This window comes from Guillardia theta (genome assembly GCF_000315625.1).
Source record: "Guillardia theta CCMP2712 unplaced genomic scaffold GUITHscaffold_61, whole genome shotgun sequence".
Taxonomy (NCBI): Eukaryota; class Cryptophyceae; order Pyrenomonadales; family Geminigeraceae; genus Guillardia; species Guillardia theta.
Window position 1 is genome coordinate 307,556 of NW_005434613.1, and position 25,444 is coordinate 332,999.

Sequence of the window (25,444 nt, forward strand, 5' to 3'; positions counted from 1 at the left end):
TGTCCGGGCAACGCCAGCAGCCCGCCAGGCAGCGACGCGGTCGAGGCGTGCAGGTGCAACGCGGGCTACACGGGGCAGGACGGCGGGGAGTGTAGGGCGTGCGAGGCGGGGACGTACAAGAGCGAGGCAGGGTCGGCCACCTGCACGGCCTGTCCGGGCAACGCCAGCAGCCCGCCAGGCAGCGACGCGGTCGAGGCGTGCAGGTGCAACGCGGGCTACACGGGGCAGGACGGCGGGGAGTGTAGGGCGTGCGAGGCGGGTTTGTTCAAAAATCGAAGTGGTTTTTTCTCGTGCGTCAATTGTTCAGCTGGTTTTTTTTCAACCTCGATTGGTTCTTCATTTTGTTTTGCTTGTGAACCTGGCAAGTATAAACCTGATCCTGGTCCGGGAACTTGCAGTGATTGCTTGGAAAACTTCACCACTGTGTCTGGTGCAACTGGATTGATAAATTGTCAATGTAAAAGGGGATATACGGGTCTGGATGGTGGAGATTTCTGTGTTGCCTGTTCCATTGGACAATACAAAGAAAACACGGGTTCTGGTGCATGCATAATTTGTCCTGTGGGAAAATTCAATATTCAAGAAGCGGCCTCCACGTGCAACCTTTGCCCTATTGCGACATATAAGGATTTCACTGGAGTAGGTCTGTGTGTTGATTGTCCAGGAAATTTTACGAGCAACAAGGGGAGCACCAACATCACAGATTGCAAGTGCATACCTGGATACACTGGTAATGACGGTGAAGTTTGTTATCAGTGTCCCATCGGAACGTATAAAAACATCAGGGGCTCAGCTTCTTGTCAACAATGTGAAGTTGGAACATATCAAACAATGACAGCAATGACTGTATGTTTAAAATGTGATGCTGGAAAATACAAAAATCAAACAGGCAGCGGGCTCTGTGCCGAATGTAATGAAGGAACATTTACAATTCAGAAAGGGCAAACCACCTGTGAAATGTGTCCACCATCAACATACAAAGATTGGATTGGAGCAGGAACGTGCAAAAACTGTCCGCTATCATCTACAACGACAGAAGGAGCAACAACTATCCTAAACTGCGAATGCAACAAAGGATATACAGGAAACAACGGAGAGTTATGTATTGAATGTCAAGAGGGAAAATATAAATCAACAATTGGACCCTTTAACTGTACATCTTGTCCGGGCAACGCCAGCAGCCCGCCAGGCAGCGACGCGGTCGAGGCGTGCAGGTGCAACGCGGGCTACACGGGGCAGGACGGCGGGGAGTGTAGGGCGTGCGAGGCGGGGACGTACAAGAGCGAGGCAGGGTCGGCCACCTGCACGGCCTGTCCGGGCAACGCCAGCAGCCCGCCAGGCAGCGACGCGGTCGAGGCGTGCAGGTGCAACGCGGGCTACACGGGGCAGGACGGCGGGGAGTGTAGGGCGTGCGAGGCGGGGACGTACAAGAGCGAGGCAGGGTCGGCCACCTGCACGGCCTGTCCGGGCAACGCCAGCAGCCCGCCAGGCAGCGACGCGGTCGAGGCGTGCAGGTGCAACGCGGGCTACACGGGGCAGGACGGCGGGGAGTGTAGGGCGTGCGAGGCGGGGACGTACAAGAGCGAGGCAGGGTCGGCCAACTGCACGGCCTGTCCGGGCAACGCCAGCAGCCCGCCAGGCAGCGACGCGGTCGAGGCGTGCAGGTGCAACGCGGGCTACACGGGGCAGGACGGCGGGGAGTGTAGGGCGTGCGAGGCGGGGACGTACAAGAGCGAGGCAGGGTCGGCCACCTGCACGGCCTGTCCGGGCAACGCCAGCAGCCCGCCAGGCAGCGACGCGGTCGAGGCGTGCAGGTGCAACGCGGGCTACACGGGGCAGGACGGCGGGGAGTGTAGGGCGTGCGAGGCGGGGACGTACAAGAGCGAGGCAGGGTCGGCCACCTGCACGGCCTGTCCGGGCAACGCCAGCAGCCCGCCAGGCAGCGACGCGGTCGAGGCGTGCAGGTGCAACGCGGGCTACACGGGGCAGGACGGCGGGGAGTGTAGGGCGTGCGAGGCGGGGACGTACAAGAGCGAGGCAGGGTCGGCCAACTGCACGGCCTGTCCGGGCAACGCCAGCAGCCCGCCAGGCAGCGACGCGGTCGAGGCGTGCAGGTGCAACGCGGGCTACACGGGGCAGGACGGCGGGGAGTGTAGGGCGTGCGAGGCGGGGACGTACAAGAGCGAGGCAGGGTCGGCCAACTGCACGGCCTGTCCGGGCAACGCCAGCAGCCCGCCAGGCAGCGACGCGGTCAAGGCGTGCAGGTGCAACGCGGGCTACACGGGGCAGGACGGCGGGGAGTGTAGGGCGTGCGAGGCGGGGACGTACAAGACTGAGGTTGGTCTTGGCAATTGTCGGAATTGTCCTGTCAATCTTACCAGTTCTCCTGGTAGTGTTTCTGTGAAGGGTTGTTTTTGTGATGTTGGGTGGTTTTCGATTAATGTGTCGGTACAAAACTTTTGTTTTGTTTGTCCGGTGGGTACTTTTTCGAATATTTCTTCTTCGTCTCACTGTTTGGATTGCCTTCCTGGTTCATATTCTTCCACATTCGGTTCGTCCAATTGTAGGTCATGTTTAGCTGGACACTTTCAGGATGAATCTGGCTCAACGTTTTGCAAACGTTGCTCTCACAATCGGACAAGTGGAATTGGAAGTTCATCGTTAGAGCATTGCAAGTGCCTTCCAGGCTTTTCTGATATCAATGGTTCTCATTGCGATCAATGTCCATCGGGAATGTTTCAACCTCACATTGGTGCTTCGCAGTGTATGAGTTGTGATGCTGGATCATTCCAATCGCTTCCTGGACAGACGTACTGTGAATGTTGTCCACCAGGAACTTTCCAAAATTCATCAGGTGGTCATTCCTGCTTGCCGTGTGAGGAGGGAAAATACAACGATAAGAGCAATCAGACATTCTGCCAAAATTGCGCAGCAGGATATTACAAGAATTGGACCGGAGAAGGAGAATGCACTGAATGCAAAGAAAATACAACATCCAAAATCGGGAGCAAAATTGAATCAGATTGCAAATGTAAGCCAGGTTATGAAAGAACAAACAATACATGTCAACAATGCAAAACGAATTATTACAAAAATACGCTTGGAGACACCTTGTGCGAACAATGTCGAGAAAACATGCAAAGCACTCAAGGGAGCGACGCGGTCGAGGCGTGCAGGTGCAACGCGGGCTACACGGGGCAGGACGGCGGGGAGTGTAGGGCGTGCAAGGCGGGGACGTACAAGAGCGAGGCAGGGTCGGCCAACTGCACGGCCTGTCCGGGCAACGCCAGCAGCCCGCCAGGCAGCGACGCGGTCGAGGCGTGCAGGTGCAACGCGGGCTACACGGGGCAGGACGGCGGGGAGTGTAGGGCGTGCGAGGCGGGGACGTACAAGAGCGAGGCAGGGTCGGCCAACTGCACGGCCTGTCCGGGCAACGCCAGCAGCCCGCCAGGCAGCGACGCGGTCGAGGCGTGCAGGTGCAACGCGGGCTACACGGGGCAGGACGGCGGGGAGTGTAGGGCGTGCGAGGCGGGGACGTACAAGAGCGAGGCAGGGTCGGCCACCTGCACGGCCTGTCCGGGCAACGCCAGCAGCCCGCCAGGCAGCGACGCGGTCGATGCGTGCAGGTGCAACGCGGGCTACACGGGGCAGGACGGCGGGGAGTGTAGGGCGTGCGAGGCGGGGACGTACAAGAGCGAGGCAGGGTCGGCCAACTGCACGGCCTGTCCGGGCAACGCCAGCAGCCCGCCAGGCAGCGACGCGGTCGAGGCGTGCAGGTGCAACGCGGGCTACACGGGGCAGGACGGCGGGGAGTGTAGGGCGTGCAAGGCGGGGACGTACAAGAGCGAGGCAGGGTCGGCCACCTGCACGGCCTGTCCGGGCAACGCCAGCAGCCCGCCAGGCAGCGACGCGGTCAAGGCGTGCAGGTGCAACGCGGGCTACACGGGGCAGGACGGCGGGGAGTGTAGGGCGTGCGAGGCGGGGACGTACAAGAGCGAGGCAGGGTCGGCCAACTGCACGGCCTGTCCGGGCAACGCCAGCAGCCCGCCAGGCAGCGACGCGGTCAAGGCGTGCAGGTGCAACGCGGGCTACACGGGGCAGGACGGCGGGGAGTGTAGGGCGTGCGAGGCGGGGACGTACAAGAGCGAGGCAGGGTCGGCCACCTGCACGGCCTGTCCGGGCAACGCCAGCAGCCCGCCAGGCAGCGACGCGGTCAAGGCGTGCAGGTGCAACGCGGGCTACACGGGGCAGGACGGCGGGGAGTGTAGGGCGTGCAAGGCGGGGACGTACAAGAGCGAGGCAGGGTCGGCCACCTGCACGGCCTGTCCGGGCAACGCCAGCAGCCCGCCAGGCAGCGACGCGGTCGAGGCGTGCAGGTGCAACGCGGGCTACACGGGGCAGGACGGCGGGGAGTGTAGGGCGTGCAAGGCGGGGACGTACAAGAGCGAGGCAGGGTCGGCCAACTGCACGGCCTGTCCGGGCAACGCCAGCAGCCCGCCAGGCAGCGACGCGGTCGAGGCGTGCAGATGTAATTTTGGGTTTTTTGGTCAATTCGATTCTGTTTGTACTCCATGTTTTCCCGGTACGTATAAATCTGCTTTGGGATCACAGGCTTGTTCAAATTGTCCATCTCATTCAACAAGTGGCTTGGCCTCCACTAAACGTTCGGATTGTGCTTGTGTTCCTGGATTTTTTTCATCGTCCATTGGCTCAGATCTGACATGCAGTCCTTGTTTTACTGGCACGTACCAAGATAAGTCTGGATATTCATTTTGTTTCACTTGTCCTCACAATTCTTCTTCTTTGGAGGGCAGTTCAAGTCTTGACAAATGTCTCTGCAAGCCCGGATATTTTGGGCCACCTGAAAACTGCATTGAATGTCCTTTTGGTACATTCAAGAATACTTCAGGCTCTTTCGAATGTTTCAATTGTCCTCCGTTCTCATATTCCGATAAGGGTGCAACAGATGTTACAGCGTGCAAATGTAATCTTGGATTCTACAGGGGTGGTAATGATTTGTCATGCATTGCATGCAAAGTTGGAAAATACAAGGACTTTCTTGGTGATCAGAGTTGCACTGCATGTCCAACGTATTCGACCTCTTCGACAGGCAGTGTAAATGCAAAAGATTGTACTTGCATCGAGGGCTATTTTGGACCCCCTGGCGGACCTTGTATTCAGTGTGGTTATGCAAAGTACAGCGATGCTCTGGGATCATCAACCTGTACAAGTTGTCCTGATAATTCGTGGGCTCCGCAAGCAAGTGCACGAAGATCTGCTTGCATGTGTATCGCGGGGTACACTGGTCAAGATGGTGGACCATGTAATGCATGTCCCGAAGGAAAACACAAAGAATCCAATGGCTCAACACCGTGTTCATCATGCAGCCATCTTGCCACAACCATCTGGAATGCTTCGCAAGAGATTTGCCTGTGCAATGCCGGCTACACTGGTTCAAACAACATGTGTATGGCTTGTTCCCCAGGCAAGTACAAAAACACCATAGGATCAGGTGATTGTCTTGCATGTCCTGCTCACACCATCTCGTTGAATGCAAGCAGCGATGTAGCACAATGCATTTGTTCTCCAGGTTACTTCCAGAAGAATGGTCAATGTATGCCATGCAGTTTCGATACGTACAAAGCAGTGGCAGGTAACGGAGAATGTGCCATGTGCCCGGTGAATTCTGGCACATTATCCGACGGAAGTCACTCGATTGACCAATGCTTTTGTAAGCCAGGCTATTTCGGATCGAATGAAGCTTGCTCAGCTTGCCCCGCTGGGACGTATAAGACATTGTTGGGTACTTCAGGGTGTTCGATCTGTGAGAACTTCACAACCTCGAATCCTGGCAGTGTTTCAATCAGTGATTGTGTATGTATAGAAGACTACTTTCTTGAAAACATGCAATGCAAACCGTGTTTACCCGGCAGTTATAAGAATGTAAGTGGAAACGGACCTTGCACTTCTTGTGATAAGTTGTGGTCGGTCAAGTGCTTGCCTGTGATCAAATCGGTCAACCCTCAATTTTGCGAAGCGGAGGGTGGAAGCATGGTGTACTTTGAGCTTAGTTCTGGTGCAAATCAGATCTCTTGGATACGTTTTTCAGAAACCCAGACACGTTCCACTGCAACGTTCTTGAGTCCGACTTTGATTGCTGCGATATGTCCTGCTTCAGATGGAAAATTCGGAGCGACTTTAGGGTTACTTCTTGCTTCAGATCTTCAGCCAATTTCAAGATTTTCATTTTCTTACTTGACTCCAAGGCCAATCGTTTCTCCCCAAAATATCTTGAGAAACGGGACTGTAGTCAATGCAACGTTTTCTTTCTGGCCAGAAGGATTCCCGAAATCGTGCGGATTGTCATTCGGACCAGGATCTGACTGGGATTACCATGTTATGAAAATGGACACAATTTACCGCGCAAGTGGTCTCCTCAGAATTCTCATAAAATCAGCCCAGGCACAGCTCAGCTTCAATTGTAGTGGTCAGTTGATTGATACACGGGTTGTGGTCAACGTTTTTGACAATATGGTAGTTTCTAACATTATCAATCGGAATGGAAAATGTACAATCACAAGCAGATGTAGTCTATCTATCGTTGTCTCCAATCCCTCTCCCATGTTGCAAGCAGGAAACATAGCAGTCAGCATTCACGGCACAAAGTACTCCACCAGCTTTGAAGGCCCTCAATATTCCATCTTGACGCAGGTACGTGCATTTGTTTTCCCTAGATAGCAGATTTTGAATGACTCTTTGTAAAACAGGTACAGGAAGCCCAAAGCGATTATGCAATTGTTACTATCGATATTCCTCCCTTGCTTTCATTCGATACTTTCATCTGTACGATGCATCCCACAAGTTTCTACCAAGATCCAGTCATGGATCAGATCGCTTCATTTAATCTTCCAATTGCAATACCGGCTGCTGAGATTCTGAGCATTTCTCCTTCGTCAGGACCGATTTTGACAGAGACCGTCGTCTTGATCGTACTGAGTTCCTTTCCAATCGCTGCAGACTTCAAAGTGACGGTAGCAGGGAATTTAATGCCCAAACCTGAAGTACAATTTGCAGATGAATCAGGGATATCTTTGAAGGTATCATTGTATTCTGAGCAATCCGGAATTCAAAACGTCATCGTATCATCCTCTGGAATATCGGCAAACACGAGTTTCCTTAGCTTGATGCCTCAATTTAAAGCAAATTGTTTAGGAAATTGTTACATTGTAGACTGGGCTGAGACAGAGCTTCAAGTTGCGGTATATGGCTTTCCCATAGAATTGAACCATTCAATTTGGATTGTACAGGGAACAGAAAAAACAAGATCTTCTGTCTCTGCATCTGTCCCCGACAATGGAGCCAACATACTATATGTACAAGTTTCTTTTTCGGATGCTCTCGAGAATGCCTATGATACAACTTGTTTTCGTGTTTCACAGACTCATTTTGATTACAATGCATTTTTTTGCACTCAGTCTTACAGGAAGCCTCGCATAAGTCGCTTGAATTTCAACAATTTGGGAAACAGCCTGAGCATAACTTTCGATCAGGTTGTGGATATCAGCTCAGAGATTAATGATTGTGCAAAGTATTTCCCAAAGGCTAATCTCACCAGTTTAGGAAAAGGAAGGTTGTGCTCATGGTACGATTCCTCCACGCTTCAGGTTGTATTAGGGAGTGATGCCTCAGTCATGGTATCTCAATCCTTGCTGTTCAATGGAAACCTGAGCATGATGGGAAGGCTCATTAAAAACTCAGAGGGTATGGTTGCTCGTGTTCAGCCTCCTTCTCTTGCCTCCACACCTTCGATCACATTGGACGGTCCCTTCGAGGTTGCCTCTTGTGATTCCGCGACAATAAGAGCGACTTGTAGCTCGTCAAGACCACCCATCTTTTCTTGGAGGATACTGAATTCCGAATTTCACACAGGATTGGTGCAAAACGTGACAGGAGACACAGTAGCTTTGAAGGGTATCTACCTTCAGTTGGGGATCAGTTACCAAATCGTTGTCACAGCTTACACATTTTTGGGGGTGTCTGTAACCAGCAAAGTTCACTTGCTTCAAAGAGCTGCTGAGCCAGTGCCCCTTGTATCTATTGTAATGCCACCTCCACCGTACAAGAGGCCAAATTCCTTCTACGTAACTGCCAAGTCTGAATTTTCTTCCTGTGCTCCAAGCAGAGCGACTCTCAACTATACCTGGTTGCTCTACAATTCACAAAGTTCCAACTCATCGATACAAGCAAAAGGTCCTGAAATGTTGATAAGCACGATGAACCTGATCCCTGGGTCTTCATACACAATATCACTTCTGGTGCAGTCTGCCTTGAGCTCAAGTCTGGTACAGCAGACAATCACCATTGCACGTTCTGGGGTCAAAGCGCTGATAAAGGGAGGAAATCGTACAGCCTACAGAAATCAGGCAGATTTTCTCATAGATGGATCAGCATCGTATGACATGGATTACGTGGGCATAACGGCGGGCTTGAGCTTCGAATGGACATGTGCTGTAGGAAATGGCCCCTGTCGCTATCTAAATGGCTCAAAGTTGATCCTTCCTTACGTGCCATACCTCAACCTCAACCTCTACAGTCTGAATCTTCAAGGCACTAGTGCTTTGCAAATCACATTGATGGTGAGTAAAGGTGCATACTTCGATTCGCAAACAGTCATCTTAGAGCTCTCCGACGCCCCCGTCCTACCAGTTGAGATATCTAGTAGTGTCAACAATCAACTGTGGGTATCTTTGAAGGCAGTGCCAGTGACAAACAACGCCAAGTATTCATGGAATGTCAAAGATTCTGCGAATAACCTCATGAATCAAGTCTTGACCAAAAACAATGCATGCCCAGCCGGTATAGATTCATATGACCTGGTTATCTTGAACCCTTCCAAATTCTTGCCGCGCGGAAAGTATGCAATTTCCGTCGAAATGCGATATGACAATCTGGTTGGAACTGCCTCGATACCTTTCAGAGTGACATGGCCGCCCTCTGGTGGTCAATGTGCGGTCAGTCCTACCTCGGGGGTAGAGCTCGAGCAAGACTTTCAAATCAAGTGTATCTCATGGACCTCCGATGATTTGCCCTTGTCATATCAATACGGCCTTGGTCGGATCGGTTCAGCAGAGATTTCTTGGACGCCTCAATCGTACTTGAACGTACACTCTGCAATCTTGACAAACGGAGATTATGGTATGGTTGCGTCGATCATCGACAATCTTGGAGGAGCTTCTCTGTCGGAAACGACGAACATCAGGGTACGGCAAAAAGAATTTGCAAATGGGACAAACTTTGAGGACGAGCTGTTTGCAAACATTGCGAAGGCGATAGATCAGTTCAACAGCCTTGGATTGCTTGGGCAGAGTTTGCAACTTTCCAATAGTGCCCTTCTCAGTTTGCAGGAAAATCAAAATCGCCGCCTGTTGGCATCGTCCTTGGCTTATCGGATGCGTGTGAGAAACATGCTTCTTGCAAAGATGGCAGGCGGAACAGTCAACGACAAAATGAACACCAGGACGATGTCATCATCCCTGGAGACAGTAAGCAATGCACTGCAACAACCTTCGGAAATCAGCCCGAATGGATGCTCAGACGTGGGACAACTGTTGGGGACCTGTACGACGTTCATGACTGTTGACTTCTTGCGTGGCGATGGGATCTTTGCTTTTCTCTCTTCGTTCGACGCATACCTAATCACAGCCAAGAACTTTGACAAACCTATGAGACAAGCCTCTCTCATCTCGGTGTTGAACAACGTGCTGAATGCTTCCACGTTATTGTCGACCTCGATGGTGCAAACTGAGCAAGCTTTTCATCAGGCCCTTGCCATGTTCACGGTGCAGGTCCAGCGGTGCGGAGTCGACCTGAGCCAAGAAGAAGTCAATCTAATGGAGCAAAGGGTGTCTGTTGATTTCGGGGCTTTCAGGGCCTTGTCAAACCTGAGAAGCCAAGACTTGTCTATCACGCTGGTTCACACGAAGGAGTTCTGGTTCTTGGATGACTTGTACAACCTGGGCTATACTGTTGTGTCAAACCCTTCAGTCTTGTATTACCTCTACTCCCTGCCAGACCTGAAAATGGTGTGGGACTGCAAGGGTTCCGACTCGCCCTGTTTCAGCGTTCAGGTAGATATGAACCGAAGTACAGCTGAACAAGCCCATGATCTCTTGCTCAAGTGTGTGCTGTGGAACGCTCAGAGTGCAGCATGGGACTTCAAGGCCTGCACGTTGGGATCCATCTCTCTACAGGCAGAGTCAGCGACAGCCCAGTGCCTGTGCAACAGCGTGGGCTCAGCCTTGGTCATCCAAGAGAACCTGGACGCCTCCGGATTCTTCAACATCAACAACAAGTTCAACCTGCACCATATTTTTGAGTGGCTGCTCCTCACTATCATCGTTCACTTTTGTGTGGCGACCTTCGTCGTCGTGGTCACCTTTCGTGGAACTCTCAACTCAATCCTCTCGTCCTCGTCCTTGAACACTGGCCGTCCTCACCATCGCAGGGCTTCAGACCGGAAGATGCTCTTCCTCGAGTATGAGATCAAAGGAGAGCTGGGAATGTTGCAACATGTCAAGGAACCAGGAGGGCAGGAAGAGGAGGAGCATAGACGCTCTTCTCCAGCTGAGCACAACTCAGTGAGTTGTACATGCTGCAAACTGAACAGACAGACAGTCAAGTTTTCCACGCAGGATGCTGCGGGGAGCCATGCTGTCTCCTCCTCCCCATCCCAGTGGTTTGAAGAATGCCAGGTCGTCTCGTCTCCTCACACAGTCGTCGAGCGGAGGCAGAGAATGACGCTCAGGTTTAGGAAGAGTCAAGTCGCTGAGCCCGTCATGTTGTCTGAATGATAACCCACTACAACTAGTCTATCAGTGCCTGATTGATCTTGTTGGATGTACTTGACTTACACTTTGATATTGATTAAACGACACAACATACTGCTCTGCGTTTGAGTGACTGAGCTCACCGGGGGCCCTACTGACGGATCGCATGCCAGCCGTGCAAGTCAGATGCGGCGCCGAGTTACTAGTCACTTAATCCTTTTATTGACTGAAAAAGAAAGGCGCGAAAACCGCTACTCCAACCACGATGTAGTACGTGGGACGAAGAGGAGGCCTTCCTAGCCGTCTTGCTAAGGTCCTCTCATGTCTGGATGCTTGGGTTTCACATCATAGCATACAGTCTATCTCTCATGTGCTCCTCCGAATTCTGGTTTCGTGTGCATTAAACTCGGTCTTGAGCAAAAACTGTCTTGTTGCAACTGAGGTTGATATGGTGTCTGCATTACTTTGACACAGTACAAGTCTAACAAACTTGTGCTCCCTCACCTACTGCCCGGCCATCAACCGGGTCTGCCTGGCCGACTGAGTGGTCCAATGGTAGCTGACTCCGTGACAACCAGTTAACATCTCTGGTCATCGGTATTTGCGGTTACACCCAAGTCAGCAATGTCCGGCAGGCCGCCCAGCTACGGTGAAGCGAAGAGGATGCCGGCGGCTGGGGGACGCGTGTACGAGCAGTATGTGCCTGACGATGCATCTAGAGTCGTGCGAAGAGCATGCGAGCATTCTGAGTGCCCCGTGTGCTACGAGGAGATGTGGAAGGCAGCGTCAGGGGTGTTCGTCAACCCCTCCGGCAAGAGGACCTGTCCGCACTTCTTTCACCTCAGCTGCGCAAGGCAAGTCGGCGAGCAGTCTCGAGGAGGGAAGCACTGTCCTCTCTGTAGGGCTCAGTTCCAGTCGGTTGTCGAGGTCCCGGCAGTTGACCGCGACCCCGACGCCTGGTTTAGCCTCGTTGATCTCAATGGCGACCAATCCTTGTCTAAGGTGAGCTAGCAAGTCTGAAGCTCAGCATGTGCTGTTGGTGAAGAAAGGGCAGGCAGAAATAAGAGCCGTCCTCCTTGCCCAGCTCAGGGTTGACCCCGTTATGCTGGATGAGCAGCTCGGCTCCTACTTCCGTCAGTGGGACTTTGACAGTGAGGCGCCTGGAATGCAGGTTGACATCTGACAGTGGGGCTGTAGGGAATCAGCTGATTACCAAAGACGAATTCTTGAACCCGTCTCAAGGTCTCCTCGCCTTTGTGAGGGAGAATGTTCGAAGGCAGAAGGTGGGAGGGGGTTGAGGGTCGATGGAAAATGGTCAGCGGTTTGCAGGAGGAGGCGATACCGGACATCCGAAGGGATAAGCTCGCATGGTTCGAGTACTTCGACGAGGACAAGACGAGCTCGCTGGAGTTCGAAGAAGTCGTTCGAGGTCTCAGCAAAACATTCGGCATGGGGTCCAACGTAGAGGTGAGATGAGATGCGTTAGGGGAACATACATGGTTAGTCTGAAACCCCCAGCAGAAGATCCAAAACCTTCGTGAGAACCTGAGGGTGATTTGGGGAGTCTTCGACAACGGTAGAGCCCATGGTTGATACTCCATCCTCACATTCCTGTCGTCAGATGGCAACTCAAGCATTGACAAGATCGAGTTCCTCCGACCCTCCGACGGCCTGGCCGATACGGTCGTGGCGACTTTGACGCACTCCTGAATGTCCTCCTGGCTGGCATGCGCTTGAAGGACGAGAATATGAACGAGGAGCAAAGACATCTTTCTGTCAAAAAAGGTTTTGACGTTTGACATGTGACTTTGTAGATATCCATGGCTTGCTCTCGTCCAAATCTGTCAAGATCGCCACACGATAATCTTCTTGAACTAGATAATGGTCCATGTATTCCTCAGAGACTGAGATGTTCTCATGAGTATGATACCGAGATGTGGCAAGGACATGCCTACAAGTTACAGGTGGAAGAATCACACCAACCTTGGTCCGAGTTCTCGCTAATTTCCTAAAAGATCCTGAGGATTTTAGATCTCCACGAGCACTCAGCGAGGCAATTTCACAGAATCTTTATCAAACACTGATGTCTGCATTCTTACCGTTGGAATTCCTCTCTCTTTCAGGACGCAAAAGCATCCACACTGTAGTTTCAACCCCGTCAACCTGCTGCACCTCCTTGGCCTCCGTGCTGACTGGAGCCCTGACAACTTCGACCCGCTACGATTCTTCTATGTTATCGTCACAGGAGGCGAGCCGTGGAATGATTCCCCAGCTCCGGTCTCGCAGCGAGGTCCGTCAGCATAGCCGGAGTGACGAAGTTGCTGGCCTGGCAGAAGCCGGGGGACGGCAGCTTGGAGTTCTTGTACTTGTAAATGTGGGAGCCCGGCAGCTGCAGCATGGCCTCGTCGAAGGCTTTCAGGATCCCCTGGTTCAGAGCCTCGCAGTCGTCCACAAACACCTGCCACTTCCCCTTCATGTGCTTGCTGATGACCCCGAGGTCCGACTGAACTCCATTGTAGGAGTGCTCCCCGTCGATGACGACGAGGTCGCAGAGGAGGCTGTTCTGCTCGAAGAAAGAAGGGACTGTCTTCTTCGAGTCTCCCCACATCACCTGCAACCTGCCCGGGAACTCCTCCGACAGTTTCTTCGCCACCACCTTGGCTGCGCTGTAGACCCCAAGGTCCCAGCCGTAGTACCGCACGCGCGGGTCGCTGAGGAGGAAGAGGGAGGCGCTATGTCCGCCATTGAAACCTGTTTCGCACACATTGATCGTGTCCTCCTTGAAGAGCTTCAAGGTTTGCGAGTACAGGAACATCTGGAAGTTGTTGGTAGCCACGTTGCCCGTGTACTGCGTGTTGGTCTGCTTTCTCCAGTCCTCAATCTTGCTGAAGTAGTCGAACACGGCAGGAGGGATCTTCGCCTTCGACTGGAGGTTCTCCTCCGACGACACAACCCTCGAGACGGTCAGTCCTGTGCGCGCCATGGGCGGATGGGAGGGGGCAGTGCCAGCAAGCTGGGAGGGGACGCCTGAGGGCACTTGGACTAGGGGAGACTTGACGGGCCTCTGTGTCATTCTTGGCATCAAAAGTCGGAATGACACGATGAGGACGAGGATGAGGATAACTTGGAAGATCCATGGAGCCCACCGGCCTCGAGACGCGAGCGCGCGGGAGGTAGGGTGGTTCCTCTTCATGGGGAAGGAGCTCGACGAGGCAAGATGCTTACCCTGTCACCCCTGCCTCTGTGCCTGTCTCCTGCTCCTGCTCCTGCTCCTGCTCCTGCTCCTGCTCCTGCTCCTGCTCCTGCTCCTGCTCCTGCTCCTGCTCCTGCTCCTGCTCCTGCTCCTGCTCCTGCTCCTGCTCCTGCTCCTGCTCCTGCTCCTGCTCCTGCTCTGCCTACCCGTCCTCTCCCTCACCTCGTCATCCTTTTATTGACTGAAAAAGAAGGGCAAACCGGAAAACAAAGGAGGACGAGGATAGAGCCTACAAACCCGCCTCAATAAAATACTAGGAAACGAAGGAGGCAGCGAAAACCGCTACTCCAACGACGCAAGCGACGGCAGGCACGACAAGCAGGGCAGTAGCGCAAGGCTCCTGCGAGGAGGACGGCAAGACCCATGCGAGAGCGATACTGCCGAAACAGGCGAGCACGCCAACGATGAAAGCATTCAATTGTAACCTCATGGGGTAAGGGGGTAGTGCTGCTAGGCAAAAGACGGGCGTTTGAAAGGTTTAAAGACATGGAAACAGGAGGGTGGGGTAGTCAAACAAGGGGTACTACACAGTTCTTGGGACGCTCATCATGATCTACACACTTAATGCCCATCAGCCTGACGATCCGCCAGAAGGTCGGCAAGACAGCTGGGTAAGACAGCTGGGCAAGACAGCTGGGTAAGACAGGTGGGTATGACAGCTGGGAGCCCAGCTGTTGTCGGGACGCCTTTAGATGGGCCATGCGCAGATGCGATCGAATGCTCGTTTCTCCACCGCCTTGGGAGAGTACTTGCGATGAGGACTGACGGGCTGGGAAGAAGGGTCAGGTGGATTGGTGAAGTGCGGGAGAGCAGAGAGGGCATGTGAAATGCTGTGCTCTCCCTCCCTCTCTCCCTCCCTCTCTCCCTCTCTTCTCCTCGACCCTCTCTCCTTTCCCCCTCCCTCACTCGCCCCCTCGCACTCTTTCTTTGCTCTGACCTCATGCTCGTCCACGGGAAGGGACACGACTGGGATCGCGTGATGCTCCTGCGCCCCCTGCAGAGAGGAAGAGGAGGGAGGAGGAGAGTCAACGAGCATCTCAGCTCCTCCGAGGCAGTCGCGTGCTCACATTGGTTTTGCGACCGTCCCAGCTGACGATGTTCCGCACTCTCGCGCTCTGAGGCATGCTGCCATGGCACATCAGCATCCGGCTCCTGCAGGACGGAGGCATACCGAGGAGACATCCTGCTGTTGGCCATGGTGCGGGATGTCATGGAGCCTAGCATGAGAGATTAGTGTACCATCCTCCCTGCCTTTGTTGGAGAGAGGGAGTGAGAGCAGGAGAGGGAGAGGGAGAGGGAGAGGGAGAGGGAGAGGGAGAGGTAGAGGGAGAGGGAGAGGGAGAGGGAGAGGGAGAGGGAGAGGGAGAGGAGAGGAGAGAGAGTAGTGGGAGAGAAGAGAGGGAGAGGTAAGAGGGAACGCGTGAGGGAGACGGAGGAGATAGAGACGGAGAGGAAGGAGACGGGGTAGTTGGAGGGAGAGGGGCGCAAGGAAATCACCGTTGGCGTTGAGAGACTTGCCGTAATTCCCGGATGGCAGCCCTTCTCCTCATCAGCTCACACTCAACGTCGCGATCTCAATCACCTTTTCGCCATGATTCTGACAGGTTTGCGCGCTCCTGCCAGGGAACGTCCTTCCTAGACTTTATCATGCTGCGTGACAAGTCAGAGGAAGAGGGGGAGGGAGAGGAAGAGGAAGAGGAAGGGAGAGGGAGAGGAAGAGGAAGAAGAGGTCAGTCAGCAGCTCACCGGCCGCTACAGCTTCTCGGGTCCTCGTTCTCAATCTGAGGAGTGGGGAAGGTGAGGGATGTCAGGAGAAGGAGGGCGAGACAGCTCATGGGTTCATACTCGACTTAGCAGATCCAAGTCCTCTGCGTCCAGCTGTTGAAGAGCTCGAGTCAGCGTTTCGATGCAACGTGGTCAGAGAGATACCTGTCTGGAGTCGAGGTCGCTCTTTCTTGTAACAGGCATCTCAGGTGGCGCGGGAGCGGCAAGTTTGATGGGTTTTGATACATTCTCCTCGCATGAGATTTCGGGCAGAGACTCGTCCTGATCGAATCGCGTCAAGGGAAGGAGCAAAGAACTGGAGACGTGGAACAACAGCTGCTTACAGGATTTGACGACGCACACTCGTCATCGTCAGTTTCCGACTGCGACGGCTGCTTTCCATCCTGTGGGGCAGGGAGATCAATGGCAAGGGAGAGGGCAAGATGCTGTACTTGTGGGTTCACTTGTTGTACTTCTGACATCCACTTCCTCAACATACTATGTGCTACCTCATCCGTCATCTAAGGAGACACTCGCCATCAGCGGACAGGCAACAAAAAACAGGAAAATATGCGAGAAACCTCACACACAAAAGGAAATCCCTCTCTCCCTCTCTCTCTCGCTTACTCACCGCGTTATCGAGCTTGTTCTTTATCGACGACTCATCAGAGGACGGGGGAGTGGCATGGGATCCGGACGCACTCCTTGTAACCTTGTCGGATGTGTTTGATCTGCACGTGTAAGTCACCCCAACATTGACAGGAGCCCGCGAGTCAATCAACCTTGCAGAGAGGCTGCCAGCGTTGGGGTTGAGGAGAGTGAGTGGAATCCCTCGGAGAACCTCAACCTCGAAAGTTTCTCTTGGCGACGACATGTCAGGAGTCAGGTTGTCCTGCTACACCACGAGCGAGTCAGGGAGAGGAAGGAGGGAGTGAGCAGGGTGCGATTCTCACAGAGGAGAGGGTGTGCCTGCGAAGGTTATCAGAACGTCAAGCACCTCTGAACTCTTCCATCACCTCGCGATTAGGAGGTGGACTGTAGTGTTGAAAGGGCCAGAGATCTTGTTGGTGACCTGACGAGTCTGTCACTTCAGGACAAGGCTGGCATGCTCCTTCACCGAGGAATAGTATTCCAGCGGGTTGACATCTTTCAGATCACCCTGGTGGAGGATTTTCTCGCCGTCCACAGCCTCGATTAGATCCCCTACAGGAAACGTTGATAAGAAGAAGATGCCAGACGATGGTTTCGAAGAGCCCGAGGCTGAGGAGGAAGAAATGCAAAGGTAGAGTTGGAATTTGAGAGACAATGATCACCTGGCTTGATCCCCTTGGTGTCACATGGCCCCCCTTCCTTCACAGCTTCTACAACAAGTTGTCCACCTTTGACCTGTAAGACAGCTTCTCAACAACAACGTCCTTCAAACACAAAGCTGCCAAAAGCACCTTGAACTTCAGCCCAATCCCCCCCAGCTGCTGAGGAGCGGTGTTGGATAGATCTGAACGGGAATCAGGAAACCATGAAAGACGAAAAAGGTCCAAGAGAGCACCCAGCCTTTTGACGACGTTACTCTGCATTATGAGCCATAGTCAGTCAAAAGTACCGTTGCGACACTTCCAGGTTATTACAACCAACCTTATTCTCGAAGGATGGTATGATTATGGACACATCGGATTCCATATCCTTCCCGTTGTGTCCCTTCACCTTTTTCCTGTTGTAGCTGGTTCAGCGGTACTGCTGGGAGTTGTGTTCACACAGGCATACAAGTTCTCATCAAGGAACGTGAAGGTTTGCTCCCATTTTGCTTGCTTGGTAGAAATCACATCCCAAACCTGCAAGGGCGGTGTCAGTCATCACAATATGTTCAGCGAGAAGAACAATTCATAATCACCTTCACTTCGCAACTCCCAATATATTCATCCTTCCTTCCAAGATCCCAGTCCATGAACTTGGGTAGAAGATCAATTTCCATATACGACCACCTTCGCTGCAACTTACGTCTATTCTGACGACACTGACAGGATCCTGAAATGAGTAGTTGAGCATACATCAAACCATGTAAGCAGCTTGCCATACCGCGGCCTTGAAGGTGAAGACCTCTTCGTACTGTGCCTCGTAGGCGTTCTTCTTGGTTTCTGTCGGACGTCAGGTCCAGTAGAAGAGCACGTTGGTGCTATATCCGCACCTGTCCTCTGCTTTGCATCGTCGACGACCACGATGCAGTACGGGTCACATTTTCCCATCCGCTGTAGCCTCATATGAGCATAAGTAAGCACAGGCAGCACATCTGACATCCATCTTCGGAAGGTTTCGCACGTTCTTGACATGGATCTGTTAATGCTTTCATGATCCTGGAAAGATGAAATGCAGTCTGCAACCTTGAACTCCACCGGCCATGAGAGTTCTCCATGAAATTCGGTTATTGCAGATCCATTCACGCTAGGTGGCTGCTGTGCTGCTGCACTTTGTTCGCCATGGTCTGAGAAAATTAACGTCACTGGGTACATACATAAGCTATCAAAGAACGACGGGAGTGAGGTCAGATACCTCTGTCAGATATCCTCTCAGCCAACATTAAGCAGTTACAAATTGGTGCTTCTTGCGAGAGGGGGTAAATGTGTGCAATTGAAGTTGACAAAGCTAAAGGACGGAGAGGGAGGAAAATCGTGCTGTTCACGAAAACAATGTGGTGCACCACTTCAATCCATACGGTCACAAACAGCATCATTCACAAACATTTCCCCCCTCACTCTCCACCTTCTACTTGATTCCCGTTCCTCCTCCTCTCCTCCTCCTCCCCTCCTCTCACTCCCCTCATTGCTTACCGCTTTCGCTCCTCGCTGCCATATCAGTCCTCTTTCTGCCTCTGGTCATCCCACCCCTTCCTACTACCACCCGGTCGCACAAAGTACCACCCACGTACATGAAGTCATTTCCACCCCCTTGAGTCTGATATTTGGACTACCCCTACCTCTTGTACCAGACAGTACCCCCACCACACTAGGTTTTCAATGTCCGACTTTCTTTTTGCACTCACCCCACCCCACCCTCTGACAAAACTACCCCTGGTTATCGAAGTACCCCCTGACATCTTACCCCTACCCCCTATCTGCTATTGGTAATATACCCCACCCTGTAGGGAAATTTTGCCCTATGGGTGCAGCGACGTAGTCTTTTAGTGAAACAGGGTAGTGTATAGACCCTACCCTGGTATTCTACCACCCAATACTCAGAAACTGAGGGGTGCCTATCGATGACCCTACCTTACTACATATCCCCAATACAACCCCATAATTGTACCTTACCCGGGCCGTACCGCAACCGTTGCACGGGTGTAACCGTCTATTGATATCACTCAGTGACTGACTCTCAGTCCGATCCCCGATGCCGGGGCTCCGGGAGGCTGGCGGCCCGCCCGCCGGCCCAGGCCGTTGACGGCGCGCCCCGGCTCTCGGCCCGGGCTCCGAGTCTCTGGCCGGATGATGCCGAGTGCTCTTGAAGATGTGGATCAACAAACGTGACAAGTTCAAACTTCTTGATTCTCAATCTGTGATGGTTACGTCGTGATCACGGACAGTCTGCAACTGGCCGCTGCCGGTGTCCTGCACAAGGGAACGGATCAGTCTTCCAGTGCAGTCTGCTGCTAATGTGATGATGATGGGTGAGGAGGAGGTGGCTGACCTCTCGCAGAACCTCGTTGATAGAGTCGATCGTGTTGGGGTTGACCCGGTTCAGAATCTGATCGAGGATCTCCTGCAGTCATTGAAAGGGCATCAGCAGGTGAAAGCAAATCGATGATGATGGAGCTTCCAGACCTTATTGGTGGTGCAAAATTGCCCTGGGAAGCCACGGTCATTCGAGGCCGAATCAGGTCGATCAGCTCACCGTATGCATTCTTGAAAAACTCCACGTAATTTCGCTTGTAGAACGCCTCCTGTGACGCAAAGGATGCTCAGAGGAAAAGGTTGACGCAAGGGATAATCAGGGGGGACTGTCAGTCGGAGCCGTACGTTGAGCTCGTAGTAATCGTGCACTTCGATCTCGTCGTCGGAGTCCTCTGCACTGCGGGTCAGCCCTAGTGATACATCATAGGGGTACAAGAGCACCGTCAGAGTCCCTGCTCTCCTCGGAATCGTTCTTCGCCAACTCCTGCTTGAAGATCGCATGAGTCACGCAGGAGCTCGATACATCCTCTCCCTCTCTCTCTTTCCTTCTTTCGGAAGGTAGGACTGCTCGAATCCATATCCTGCCAGACATTTCAGGAGAGGGATCGGGCGAGCGGGACAGCAGCACCCATTCATCACTCAGAAAGTAGTCGGAGTAACCAAAGTCCGTCTCAGGGTAGAGGTCGCTATCTCTCGAGCTTTCGTCCTGTATCAAAGTAGTTCATGACACAAGCAGTCATCGGGCCACACTCGTACAGAGCCCGCGGACAAGGAGCTTTGAGACTGCATGTTTCGTCGCCTCTGCTTGACACTCTGAAGAAGTTCAAGTCAGAAAGCTCATCAGTGAGCTCCAGTTCAGACCAAGAGCTCCTTGATGACGTCGACAAGCTTCTCAAGCAACACGTGAAAGTTTTCTCGCAGGTATTCTTACAGCAGAATCAGTTGAGGGCACCAGGATCCTCCTGCAACTTACGAGGCAGCACGTTGAATCCGAGGGAGAGGACGGAGGACATGGCTGAAAGTAGCCAACCCAGTGAGCTTATCCTCGCCAGGGTGGATCGAAAGGGAGCGGATATGGAGCAGGGTCCAGACATACCATATACGAAAATCTTGCGATCATATTGTCGTGGGGTGACTGCCTTGTCGTTGAGCCGGTCGAAGGCGCTGAAGACAGTTTCGAAGAAGATCTGTGGAAAGACATGGTTGAGGGATAGCAGGCCACGTCATCAGCCTGACCTTGAGGTTGCCCTTGGAGTCCAAAGCTTGCAAGGCAATCGACGGGTTGTAGTAGAGCATGTGGAGGGAGAGCCTGACAAAGTGTCAAACGAGCGGTGTGAAGACTTGAGCTCGCCCCCACCTGTGCAAACTCAACTGGAAGCCCTCCGAGGTTGAGCCCCTCTGATAATTCGAACAGATCAGCCCGTTCGCAATGTCGTCTACATATCCATCGACGTATCCTCCTGCTTCATGTTGAGAGGCGGAGGGGAGGGAGTATCGGAATAGGCTTACCAGACTCATCCTTGCAGTTCAAGAACATGAAGCTCAAGAGCGAGGCTGCACGAGGACAGAAAGCTGACATGGTCGTCAGACCAGCACTCTGTCCAGTACAGCAAAGTTGCGCACTTTCAGCTTCTGGAATATTACAGAGATACTTGGCAGCGGCCGTGTAGACCATCTTGTGTCTGTGTCAATTCTTCCAACACAAATGAGAAGATGAAAAAAGTTACATGCACATTCATAGGATCAGAAACAAATCTCTTTGTGCTGTGCATGTAGTTTGAAACAACACTGAAAGCGTAGTCAGAATGATCATTCTTCATCAATGGTGCTCTTGCATACCTGTTAAAGTTGTCGAGCACTGAATAGCCGACTCTATGAAACGTCTCGCAAAGAGGTTTGAAGAGATTCCAAACAGAATCCGTGATTGACGGGGCACAATAAGTCAAGTAGTTCAAAATTTCCTTTCGACCAAGTCAGAATGTGAGGAAAAGCAAATTCGTCATCATCGCTCTACCACTCCATCTGCAATGAATTGTCCCATGCTCTCTTGATTCGAAAACATTCTATTCAACACTTTCAAAATCTCATTGTCGATCTGAAAGCCAAACGACTCAATTCATAGTCGGATTGATCATTTGATAGAGCAATGAAGCACCTCTCCATATAGGTGAGGCAAATCCTTCATGGCATTCAAGAGGCTCAACAACGCTGAGATTGAAACGGACAATAAGACAGTCTTGCTCAAGTGCGCGGCTTCAAAATTGAGATCAGCCAGAATCAGTGAACAGAAACATCACTCTCACATTCAGAACTGTCCAGGATAGTCTGGCACAGATTCTTGCAGATACTGGATGCAAGAGGGAGGACCTATAAAGAAGGTCAATCCCATGAGCATTTCAATGTAATACTTCACTTCTTCAGGAAATCTCTCCACCATGAAAGCTGCAACTGATACAACTTCATCGTGTTGAATTGACTGCTACAAGGTCAGCTTTGGAGATTGTGGAGAGCGAATTTTGACCTGCATGAGAGAAATGATGTTTGGTAGGACTTCAGCAATAAGTGGACGAAACTCTTCCAAGTCCTGTACCGAAACAATTCTTCAGAATCGTACAGGAAACAACAACGAAACTGTAGATTGCATGACAATCTTCTTACATCGGCAGATTCCATGAGATTCTTCAATGACAAAGCTGCTTCATACTGCACAGGAACCTCGGAGTCTTTGAGGCATTTTGCCACCTGCAGTGATGAAGGAGGGGGCACATCAATATGACCAACCTCTACAAATATTCCAGAAATAGAAGATCCAGAAAAAAACGACAACGCAACCGATCAGTATCCTCTGGTACCTTGCGGACTATTGAAGGAAAGCTGCTCATCTTATACCATCTGCTCACTTCATGTTAGAAGTTCTTCGTTTGCACCCTAAAGGCGACCTGTCATACTCTCCGACAATCCAACAAGCACATGCTCGAAGGTGTGGTACGTCTGACTCAAGATCCTTTACAGCATACTTCTTGATGATTGAGATGATCTATCAAAATGGAATCACTTCGCTCCGAGATCGAATAAACTCGATGATGACTGCTGCTACTACTGTCTTCGCTTACCTTGTCATAATATTTCCCCTCGCGCGCGTATGAAACTTTCATCGCCCCAATTGCATAGAAAATTCCTTCCTTCAAGCAATGATTCCTCTCCTAAAGGACCACCATTACACATCCATTGTGACATAACAGAGTAATTTCCTCAGGCTCTGCGTCGGCATACGCTGTCAAAGACATTTTACAGTAGGACAAGAGTGTAGAAAGCGTCCTGCTCAAAGTGAGATAACATCATAGGCACTCAGTTTTTCTGACTTCGAATGCTCGTCAATCAAATCCATGAGAAAGTGCCTTGCTGCAATCCGAGGGTTGTACATTTCCTCCTGCTTCGTTGTCAAAGTCCGCCTCCTATCTTGTTCCTCTTTCTCGACTCCCTCTCGCAGCAATATCTACCTGATCGTCGTACTTCTTCATAATGTATTCCACCGGATCCTCCCGCCAAAGATTCTCATCATGTGCTCCATGCCACATCGCAGGCACCACAACATGGTAGAACAGTGGTTTCAAGTTGGGTTTGAGCACGTTCCAGCATTTTCGAACTTTCTGACATTCCGAGAGGAGTCCAAAACAATCCGAATGAACCTGATGGCAGTGAAAAATCTGTGGCCACCTCTAAAAGCCATTTACCTTCTTGGGAATGAAGTTTCCATTGAAACTCTTTTCCATGAGAACGACAACAGTCTTCATGACTTCTGGGATGCACGACTGTAATACCTGTTGCGATGCATGAGTCGACACCAAATTTAAGAGATCCTGTTCTATCGTTTGAACCTTGAAGAAAGAATCATATGCTTTTCTTGCTTTGGTGTCACATTTCTTGTAGAATGACGTCGCCTTTGTGAAAAACCTCACCTGGTATCAGCAGCAACAATATCAGTATGCATCATCGTTTGAAAATATCGTAGCTCTACCGCCCATTTCTTTGGAAGCCAGAACTGGATCAGAAAATCGTCTTCTCCTGTTGGTGGGAGCTCTCGTTGAATTACAGTAGCCAAAAACCTTCAATCTCCATCAACAACACCAGATGCTTGATCATGGCGAATGCACTAACCCAGTAACAACGTCTGACTGATCTTTCCATATGGAAATGTCCTGATTTGGTTCCGCTTCTTCGCTCCAGTCCCAAGAAGGATTGGCACGATAAAGAATCTGCAGGGCATTCCCAACCTTCAGAACCGGCACTCAGTTTTGTTCTTTTTCACCTTGCAAATCATCTTCAGCACAAGGGCACCATGGGGGCTAGCCACAGGTCCATCGATTGCTGCTTTGCCAACAGTCATCATCTGCCATGGTTCCATAGTTACCATCGATATCTTGTGACCAAATAGAGTCAACCGGAATGAAAAGCTCGTAGATAAGAGGGGAAATCTTGTCTCGAGGAAGACCGAGTTCCACCTGAAAAGAGTCTCAATAGAGCCAAGTGACATGAATCACATTGTTTTGCACCTTATAGATCACATCTAGAGCAGCACACATTTGAGGTATTGAAGCAGCTCCCAGTGTCAAATATTTCTTGAGCTGTTGAGAAATCAATCACTAGGGATCTATTGTGAAAACACGAGAATACCTGACCCACAGCCTGAGGTATCCAATCTGCAGACTCTGTCTCTGCCATGAACTTCAAACAATCCGCTAGTAATCTGATTGAAAGGAATGAGAAAGGTCGTCAATAGCTTTGAAGAAAACCTTTTCAATTGATCAGATTCAAGGTGAATGACAGTTTCAACGATGTGTTGACGAATGATCAATCTGTCGGCATCAGAAACTCTATACTGCAGAGCATCGCTATCGCCTTCCGCCTGTTCTTTACTCCAGGCCTTCTTCATGCAATTCTTGAAATAAACCGCGGCGGACATACGAACCTGACATTTAATGTCAGATAAAACTATGAACTTCATCCGCGTTTATTACCTCCACGCTCACAGCTGATGTGGTAATGATTTTCAAGAGGCATGGAAGAAATCCAGGCTTTTGCCTCAGAATGTCCAAATGCTGGATTTATCGTGCATCAGATTCTATGGAAGCACCGTTTGAAATTGTCACCTTCTCAGCTTCCTGTCGAATATTCTGATCACTTCGTAAGGTTGCGGCCAGTAAATCATGCATGACCTGAGCAAATTCAGCTACCACAAACATCAACGGTGAATCTCTCAAGTTTCCACACTTGCAACATCTGCAGCTCATTCATGTTGTCCCCGCCGTGACTTGCCGCCTGCTGCATTGACATGTCTGATCCTCCACTGCCAAGTAGATGTCAGAGATTGAATGCTTCCTGTTAACATGGCACCGTAGTTGGAGAGCTCCACGAACAATAGCAAAAGTTTTTCTGTTGGGATGCTGTGTCTTGATGAAACCATGCTCCCTAATCATTCGAAGATGATTTTCCCTCCCATTTCCTGAATATATAATCCCTATCAAAAGGTGTATGACAAACAGATTCCTCCAGGAAATCATGGATTCTGATTGTTTCCGGAGTCTTAATGTCGACCAAGGTGCTTCATAAGCTCGATGGTATCAGCGTTTAGTCCGGAATGGTGGACATTTTCAAGCAGAAATATGTTCAAAGGTCTGCGAAACCCTTATCTTGGACTCGTACTTGCAATGTCCTGGGTCAATATCAAATGCTTTCCACCACACCTACCCAGATAGCTTGCAATCAAACAGCTCTCAAGGCAACTGCATGAGATACGGCAACACTCATTCTGAACGAAAAAACACGTGCAGCTCCCATGTCGAAGGATGCAAGCTTCACGGACCAAACAAGACAATGAAAAAACAGACGGAACCAGCACAATCAAGAAAAGGCGGTGTTTGTGAGCGTTGAAGCAAGGG

The 25,444-nt window shown here is 51.4% G+C and overlaps 7 protein-coding genes across 7 annotated transcripts; 4 read left to right on the top strand and 3 right to left on the bottom strand.

Annotated features, from left to right (window-relative positions):
• Positions 1–237: 237 nt before the first annotated feature.
• GUITHDRAFT_50760 (hypothetical protein) lies at positions 238–2,928 on the top strand (the record flags this gene model as incomplete). The annotated part of the gene is made up of 2 exons (XM_005828178.1): positions 238–1,012; positions 2,687–2,928. Coding segments are annotated over 2 exons (1,017 nt in total), but the record flags the coding sequence as incomplete, so codon positions are not given.
• Positions 2,929–3,135: 207 nt separating this feature from the next.
• On the top strand, positions 3,136–4,506 carry GUITHDRAFT_74929 (hypothetical protein; the record flags this gene model as incomplete). The annotated part of the gene is made up of 2 exons (XM_005828179.1): positions 3,136–3,812; positions 3,996–4,506. Coding segments are annotated over 2 exons (1,188 nt in total), but the record flags the coding sequence as incomplete, so codon positions are not given.
• Positions 4,507–8,258: 3,752 nt separating this feature from the next.
• GUITHDRAFT_112722 (hypothetical protein) lies at positions 8,259–10,850 on the top strand (the record flags this gene model as incomplete). The annotated part of the gene is made up of 1 exon (XM_005828180.1): positions 8,259–10,850. The coding sequence occupies one exon, from the start codon at positions 8,259–8,261 to the stop codon at positions 10,848–10,850; it is 2,592 nt and encodes an 863-aa protein (XP_005828237.1).
• Positions 10,851–11,435: 585 nt separating this feature from the next.
• GUITHDRAFT_153899 (hypothetical protein) lies at positions 11,436–12,917 on the top strand. Its single transcript, XM_005828181.1, has 7 exons — positions 11,436–11,828; positions 11,881–11,977; positions 12,024–12,109; positions 12,156–12,293; positions 12,348–12,402; positions 12,448–12,790; positions 12,842–12,917. Exons 1-6 carry the CDS (start codon positions 11,451–11,453, stop codon positions 12,534–12,536), a joined length of 843 nt encoding a protein of 280 aa, XP_005828238.1. The 5' UTR covers positions 11,436–11,450; the 3' UTR covers positions 12,537–12,790; positions 12,842–12,917.
• GUITHDRAFT_153900 (hypothetical protein) lies at positions 12,880–13,917 on the bottom strand. The gene has a single exon (XM_005828182.1). The coding sequence runs from the start codon at positions 13,897–13,899 to the stop codon at positions 13,066–13,068; it is 834 nt and encodes a 277-aa protein (XP_005828239.1). The 5' UTR covers positions 13,900–13,917; the 3' UTR covers positions 12,880–13,065.
• An 850-nt stretch (positions 13,918–14,767) lies between these two features.
• Positions 14,768–18,167, bottom strand: GUITHDRAFT_112725 (hypothetical protein; the record flags this gene model as incomplete). Its single annotated transcript, XM_005828183.1, has 24 exons — positions 14,768–14,848; positions 15,017–15,073; positions 15,147–15,204; positions 15,251–15,296; positions 15,577–15,618; positions 15,662–15,729; positions 15,826–15,860; positions 15,925–15,957; positions 16,009–16,125; positions 16,188–16,247; positions 16,475–16,574; positions 16,626–16,735; positions 16,797–16,812; positions 16,860–16,915; positions 16,961–17,046; positions 17,157–17,229; positions 17,286–17,338; positions 17,390–17,411; positions 17,476–17,551; positions 17,605–17,672; positions 17,732–17,788; positions 17,839–17,865; positions 17,917–17,975; positions 18,026–18,167. The coding sequence occupies 24 exons, from the start codon at positions 18,165–18,167 to the stop codon at positions 14,768–14,770; spliced, it is 1,542 nt and encodes a 513-aa protein (XP_005828240.1).
• A 1,215-nt stretch (positions 18,168–19,382) lies between these two features.
• On the bottom strand, positions 19,383–24,982 carry GUITHDRAFT_112726 (hypothetical protein; the record flags this gene model as incomplete). Its single annotated transcript, XM_005828184.1, has 40 exons — positions 19,383–19,442; positions 19,522–19,593; positions 19,656–19,678; positions 19,726–19,774; positions 19,851–19,897; positions 19,947–19,989; positions 20,134–20,211; positions 20,262–20,318; positions 20,367–20,431; positions 20,479–20,520; positions 20,602–20,692; positions 20,742–20,814; positions 20,863–20,965; positions 21,015–21,077; positions 21,129–21,180; positions 21,233–21,293; positions 21,345–21,466; positions 21,520–21,600; positions 21,661–21,758; positions 21,809–21,872; positions 21,919–21,981; positions 22,027–22,089; positions 22,164–22,247; positions 22,358–22,397; positions 22,445–22,542; positions 22,619–22,708; positions 23,006–23,194; positions 23,240–23,326; positions 23,384–23,464; positions 23,524–23,611; positions 23,664–23,761; positions 23,815–23,895; positions 23,948–24,007; positions 24,059–24,130; positions 24,180–24,252; positions 24,299–24,474; positions 24,524–24,604; positions 24,656–24,721; positions 24,777–24,852; positions 24,900–24,982. The coding sequence occupies 40 exons, from the start codon at positions 24,980–24,982 to the stop codon at positions 19,383–19,385; spliced, it is 3,093 nt and encodes a 1,030-aa protein (XP_005828241.1).
• Positions 24,983–25,444: the final 462 nt, after the last annotated feature.